The 7,706-nt window shown below is 27.9% G+C and overlaps 1 protein-coding gene across 1 annotated transcript; it reads left to right on the top strand.

Annotated features, from left to right (window-relative positions):
- The first annotated feature begins 1,034 nt into the window (after positions 1–1,034).
- On the top strand, positions 1,035–6,361 carry LOC142240045 (uncharacterized). The gene is made up of 8 exons (XM_075311765.1): positions 1,035–1,371; positions 1,561–1,686; positions 1,996–2,559; positions 3,501–3,572; positions 3,636–4,205; positions 4,286–4,473; positions 5,629–5,791; positions 5,844–6,361. The coding sequence occupies exons 1-8, from the start codon at positions 1,035–1,037 to the stop codon at positions 6,320–6,322; spliced, it is 2,499 nt and encodes an 832-aa protein (XP_075167880.1). The 3' UTR covers positions 6,323–6,361.
- Positions 6,362–7,706: the final 1,345 nt, after the last annotated feature.

Genomic DNA, 7,706 nt, shown 5'->3' with positions numbered 1-7,706 from the left:
TTTGGTACCAAATCTAATATAAATGATAATGGAAAGTTTTGGGGCCCGTAACTTCGAAAATATAACTTTCTGACAAAAGGCATTAAATAACATTTTGTGTTTAAGGTGGGTATTAAGTTCGAGTTTAAGGTGTGTACTATGTTCGGTTTTCGAGTTGAAAATCACTTTATTTTCGCGATTACTTTTCCTGAAATAATCAAAATTATAAATGAAAACAGACATATTTCTGTAAAGTCTAGCCGAAATCTAGAGGAACAAGAAATTGCACATCAATTTAGTTAATTTATCTGCTTTATATTGAACTGTTTTAATAAAGTAACCGCGAAAATTTCAACGCGAAAAGCGAACATAGTACTTACCTTTAGCCGCTAAAATCGCCATTTTTTCACGATTACTTTTCTTAATTAATCCACTTTAATGAATACAAACTTTGTGAAAATTTGATTTGGTCTATTTCCCATCAAGTTACAATCAAATTTGCAACAAATATGTATAATTTTATGCCTTTTTTTACTGATTTAGTTTTCACTTAAGTGAAAAAATGACGATTTTTGCGGCTAAATTCGAACTTAATACCCACCTTTAGAATCGAAAAGTCTACATGCTGGCAAAAAAATATACCAATCGGACAACTTGTATTAAACTAGATTTTAGTCTTTACCGGGAACATACAAACAAATAAAACAAAAACGTAAATGAAAACACGAAATATAGATATTTTTAACAAATTATGCTAGATTTCACTAATTTCATATTATGTTAAACATTTCAAAAATAGCCATGCTTCTAAAATAAATTTAAATTTTCATCAAATTGTTCGTATTAGAATATTTCGTGGCAACCCTGGCATTAATGTAATAGGCATGACCACGGCTGTGCAACAGCCAATTCATAATGTCAGTGTGATTTATGCAAGTTATCGGTGCGCACGTATGGTTATTCGCGAGTGTTTTTCTCCGTCGGCAAAACATAAAAAAAGTAAAAGTTTGGTTGCTCTGTGTAAATTAGTGAGTGCAAGTGTTTTTTATTAAAAAATGAAGTGCTTTTTGTGCCACAAAACATTTGATGAAAATGATACTTATTTTAAACATTTAAAATCGTATCATTTTCTAAAATACGATGACACTTATAGGTGCTGTGGAGCGGCCTATAAAAATTCCTCTGGCTTCAAAAGGCATTGTCGCGTTAAGCATGCACAAACAAAGTTAGCGTCATCGATGGATAAAAGTGAGTCATTAATATTATTGCCTGATGATATACATAGCAATATTGGTGAAACCGCTACAAATGTTTTAATAAATGAGAAAAGTTGCAAAGATTTCGATAATGAAATATTAGAGCCAAAGAAAGACAGCGACTCTAATATAAAATGTATATCAAAAAATGTTCTCATTTTTGCAACTAAACTATATTCAAATTTTAATATTCCGAGAAGTGACGCGGAGACCATATATAAAAGCCTTTTGGAATTACTTATAGACCCTCTGCTACACCTATTTCGTGAATTCGGGGAAAAGCTTGACAAAAACCTATTTTCAGAAATTTGTAACATAATAACAGCGTGCAAAACAACATTTAAGTCTGTGAAAACTGAACACCTATTGAAAAAAAGGCTGATGGAAGAGGGAAATATGCAGAATCTTGAAGAGCAGGAGGATACGTCCAAGGATTATATTCACAAAGAAGGTAAGTTAGAATTTTGTGAGGTGAAAAAAAAGATCGGTATTATGAATTTACCTTTTACCTTCAAAAAAATTCTTGAAAAGGATGATGCTTTATTACACATGACAAAATATATATCAAATCTTTTAAATGCAAATTCGTTTACAAACATTATTCAAGGTAATACTTGGAAAAAAAAGTGCAGTTTATATCCCGGAAAGTTGCTCATTCCGTATATAGTGTATTGCGATGAAATTGAAATTAACAACCCCTTGGGCTCGCACTCCACTAACGTTGTGTCTAATTTCTACTTTAGTTTCCCTTGTGTCGCAGAAGACACTAAACTAGACAACATTTTTTTTATAACTGCAATAACATCCAATGATTTAAAAACATTTGGAAGACAGGCTTGTTTAAACGCTTTGATTGATCAAATGATAACGTTGGAAGTGGACGGAATTGAGGTTGAACTTTCGACGGGTGAGAAAAATTATCCTCATTGCATTCCTGTTTTAATTGTGGGTGATAATCTCGGTGTAAATTATTTGATGGGTTATGGGAAATCATTTAACAAGCCATTTTGTAGGTTTTGTACAATTAGCAAAGCTGACAGTCAGACCATTCCTATGGCGTTGCCCGAACTGCGGCGGACACACCAAAACTATGAAAATCATATCAATCAAAATGATCCCACTACAACTGGGATTGTGACCAGATGCGAATTCAATCGCATTCCCTCGTTTCATGTTATCGATAATGTAAGTGTCGATGTTATGCATGATGTTATGGAGGGCATCTGCCACTATGACTTGTGCCATGCTCTATTATACTTTATTACTAAGAAAAAATATTTTTCTTTAGACAAATTGAATGATCGAAAGAAATATTTTGAGTATGGTGAATTAGAAGTGGGGAATATATCACCAGATATAACCATGTCACACCTGAAAAATAATCACCTTAAAATGTCAGCTAGGGAAATTTTAACTTTTGTTGTGTATTTTCCAATTATGGTGGGAGATCTTGTGCCCTCAGAGGATGATGTATGGGAATTTATTTTAGTTTTGATAGAGATAATAGATAACGTGCTCTTATTTCAAAGCACCGACTTTTCCAGATCATCCTTCAAGGAGCTTATAAGACAACATAACGTATTATATATTAAACTTTTTAAAGATACATTGAAACCGAAATTTCATATTTTGACTCACTACCCTGAGGTAATGGAATTATGTGGACCACTTCGGAAGTTTTGGAGCTTTCATTACGAAGCCCGCCACAGAGTTTTTAAGCAGTACGCAAGATCAATAAGTTCCAGAAAAAATGTTAGCATTTCCCTTGCTAGAAAATATCAATTTTATTTTGCAAACTTCATAATTTCAAAGAAACAACGAAAACATCTTGTTTATTCTTCCATGGATAAAGTAAAAAATTTTGATCTAGATATCATTTCAAATAAACTGAATACAAAACCTAAAAATATTGATCTGTACAACAAAGTACGTTTCAACAATATATTGTACAAAAGCGGCTTTTACGTAGCAACTCGAACATCAGATTACAATTTCTTCATAATCGAAAAAGTTGTAATATCCGATCATTTGGTATATCTGTACACAAGACAAATAAATTCTTTTAAATATTCTAAACATTACACTGCATTTGAAGTGGATCCTTCCGACTTAGGAGACTATGACGTCATGAGAGTAGAAGTCATTTTAGGAGTTCCTACCACAATTATAAAAACATCTAAGGGGAAATTTATGATACGGTTAAAAGAGACCGTATAAAATTTTTAAAGTGTATTTGCATGAAATTATTATTCTTTTTATTTTTAGACGAAAGTGACGAAAATTTAACCACTATTTTATCAAAATGGAATTTGCTACATTTGAAAGAATTTTTCAAAGGTAAAACATTGCACAAAAAACTTGATTATTGAATTTTAAATTACCATATATATTATATTTTAGATGAAAATATAACTATAAATTTGCTTAAGAGGATTAAAACTGATGATTTAATATTAATCACAAATAAATTGAAAATTGGAGACGCCCTTACATTTAAATATTGCCTTGAAGAGTGGAGAAGTGAAAACAAATTACCATCTATGGACCAAAATAATAAAGTATTAACTATAAATGAAGTATCCTCTCCGAAAACCTCATTACCATTAAATGAAGTCGATATATCCGTAAGCAATATCAAAACCATGGATATTTTGAAAAATCATCACAATGGCCAGAAAATTCTTCAAAATTATCAAAACACACGTACACTAACTGATGAGCACCGATCAGTTGTAATTAACACCATTGTTCAACACTTCGATTTCAACAATTTGCCTTTGTCGTTACAAACTAGTCATCGTTTGGAAAATGAAATTCTCGAAATTTTTCCAACAGAAAAGTTAGAGTTTTACCGAACCGAAAGGCGTGGCAAGATTTATACAAAATTTCACAATATCAGGAAGCAATTGAAGTCACTTAGCGAGACAAAATCGATGAAAGAAAATAATGAGGATGCAAAAGCTAAGTTTGGTATGTATGAGTTGTTATATATCATTTAATATAAAATTTGCTCATCAATAACTAAAATATTTCTTTTTTTCTTTTTCCAGCTCCTGAAGAAAATGCTTTAATTTCTATGCAAAGTTTAAAATATGACAATCTGTCGGCCGATGAGTTTATGTCTAGCTGGTCTTCGTGTTCTAAATATAGATTAGAGCAAATTCACAACAAAAGCTTAAACATGAGTGAGTCTTTAAAAGCCTGGCCGCAATACAAAGGTCGTTTTGGGTTTAAATTGGTAAGTAAACAAATTAAACTTATTAAAATTCAACTAAATCAAATTCAATTTTAAATTAAAATGAAATATATAGTCTATATTTCAAATTAAATGTTGATTAAATTAATATATAGATTTTTTGTAAACAATATTAATTTAAGTTAAATTCAATCAAATAAAAAATTCTAAAAAATCAATATTAAATTAAACTCAAATCTATATAGATTAAAGTAAACTTAAAAATCTAAATTATATTCAAAATTAAAAATCTAAATTTTATTAAAAACTAATATAGCCTATTAAATATAAAATTTTTAAAAAATAATATTAATTTAAGTTAAATTCAATCAAATCAAAAAAGTCAAAAAAATTAAAATTAAACTCTATATAGACTAAAGTAAACTTAAAAATCTAAATTTTATTAAAAATTAATATAGCCTATTAAAATACAGATTTTTTATATTATATTAATTTAAGTTAAATTCTATCAAATCAAAAAATTTTAAAATAAATCAATATTAAATTAAACTCAAATCTATATAGACTAAATTTAACTTAAAATCTAAATTATATTAAAAATTGATATAGCCTATCATTGATTAAATTAAAATATATAATTAAAAAAATATTAATTTAAGTTAAATTCAACCAAATCAATAAATGTTCAAATAAATTAGTATTAAATTAAACTCAAATCTATCTAGAATAAAGTAAACGTAAAAAACAAAAATATATTAAAAATTAAGAAAACTGTCTTTGATTAAATTAAAATATATACATTTTTAAAAATAACATTAATTTAATATCTAGACTACAATCAATTCAATTAAAAGTAATTAAATTTAAAAATCCAAATTATATTAAAAATTAATATAGACTTAAGTTGATTAAATAAAGTATAAACATTTAAAAAAAGTATTAACTCAAAAATATTCAAAAATAAATTAAATAAATTTAAATTAAAGTCAATCCTATATAGATTAAGACCAATCAAATCAAATAAAGTTAAAATCAATTTTTTAGAGTAAACAAATTTAAATTAAATTTTCTCAATATTTGTACGTACATAAAATAAATATTTTTATTAAACTAGTAATTTAAATTAAGTTGCGATTAAAAAGATACATAAAACAAATGTATAACTGAACACTGATATTTAAAATTCTCTTTAAATAGATGGATATTGATTTCTCTATTATTCATAAGGATGCTGATCAAATTCTCGGCTGGACTGACAAATTTATATGCCTCTCCAACTACATGAAACAACATTTAACAATTCACGACAAAGAGTCGAAGGAAGTTCTGTCGGGAATAAATCCGAACAACATTCAAGAAGGTAATTATATTCAAAATTATTAAATTCACTCCAATAACTATTTTGATTATAGATATAAATGGCGTTGGACTAAAACTTCTCTGGAGCCTTCACAGCTACCTCTTTCCCACTAAAAAATTCCAACGCAAAGACTGTGATGGCAAAAAAACCTATGGTCGTTACTCCATACGTGATTCGCAAGAGTCATTCATTTTCATCAGCCAAACGCTTCAAGAACTGGAAGATCGGCTTCAATTCTTAAAAAAGAGGGGTGAACCCATACAACCATTTATATTGGCAATTGGTAACAGAAAAATGTTTAACATTGAAAAATATTACGTTTATTTAGATGGTCAATTGTTGGAGGTGAATACATTTTGTCGAGCATTAGACATATGCTTCAAGGTATTCCACATATTTAATGTAGAATACCCGGAAGCATGTTACCCTTTCTGGGTTTTTATTGAAAAATTTTTTTATAATATTGCTGACGGCAAAAAAGGCTTCCCCAAAGTTTTATCACTTATTCATGAATTATCTACTGTTCTATAAAATGTATGAACCACAATTTGTATGAGGATTTGGTTTATTTTTTTTTAGATTAAAAATTACTACATGAAATGTTTGAAAATACTATTATTACGATTCTCATAATTTTGTGGTTTTAGATTTCTTGTAAGAAAGGGGTAATATAATTGTCATTCTAAGGAATATATATTTTTTGGCGTATGAAAAGTGTTTAGTTTTTAAAATGAAACAAAAATCTATAATTATTAGAGGTATGATTATTTTTTAATGTATTATTTTTCTGTCGTATGTGTGTTTAGTTTTTGTAATGAAACAAAAATTTATAAGTTTATATATTTATATAATATTTTTTCGAAGTTATAATTACCTTTTTGATTCATGTCAACAACAAAAATTTTGAGGTATTTAAATAATTACATAAGTATAACACTTCTTAACACTTAAGTAAAGTTTTATATAAATGCTTTATTGTTGAGAACAATAAATTTTTTCTTAAATTATGAAAAACAATGCTGTTTTGCTTAAAATGTAAAAGGAAATTAGCCCATTTATTACAAACATTTTATTTTGAATAGAGTTTCTTATATACTTACAATATTTAATTAATAGTGATTATTACAACGAATATATTCATAGTATTAATGATTGTCCGCTATTAATAATACTATCGCTTTCATAAATTCAATGAAATATTTTCATCGAAACAATGTAAAGTTTTCATTAAAACAATGAACATATTTCATTGGGAGATCGAATTTGTATCATTATTACAACGAATATATTCATAGTATTAATTATTGTCCGCCATTAATACTACTATCGCTTTCATTATTTCAATGAAATATTTTCGTTCAAACAATGTAAAGTTTTCATTGAAACAATGAATATTTTTAATTATAACAATGAAGCCATTCATTCATAAAATAATTATGTTTCGTTGATACAAAGAATAGGCTTCATAATATCTATGAAATCATTCATTCGTACAACAACTATGCTTCTTGGTTACAATGAATATGTTACATTATTACAATGAAATCATTCATTCATACCATAATTTTGTTTCATTGATATAATGGATTTGTTACATTATTACAATGATTTCTTTCATTGCATTTATGACAAGTATTTCATAATACATTTCATTAGTACAACGACATATTCGTTGTTTTAACGAAAAGCTTCGTTGGCTCAATTTTAATGACAAATTTCGTTAATACAACGAAGCAATTCACATTATCAATGAAGCTTTTTCTATCAGTGTATTGTCACTTACATGCCCACCGGAAATAGGAAATCTAGAGGTGTTTGATACATAAATCAGTGTGCCGAATATGGGTTCTGCCGGTCTATGTTTTGGTATAGTTCCATCTCCCTATATGACATGTTCGGTTTCGAACTTTTTATT

The sequence above is a fragment of the Haematobia irritans genome, chromosome 5 (genome assembly GCF_050003625.1).
Source record: "Haematobia irritans isolate KBUSLIRL chromosome 5, ASM5000362v1, whole genome shotgun sequence".
NCBI classification, from domain to species: domain Eukaryota; kingdom Metazoa; phylum Arthropoda; class Insecta; order Diptera; family Muscidae; genus Haematobia; species Haematobia irritans.
This window is presented reverse-complemented; position numbering and strand designations above follow the sequence as displayed.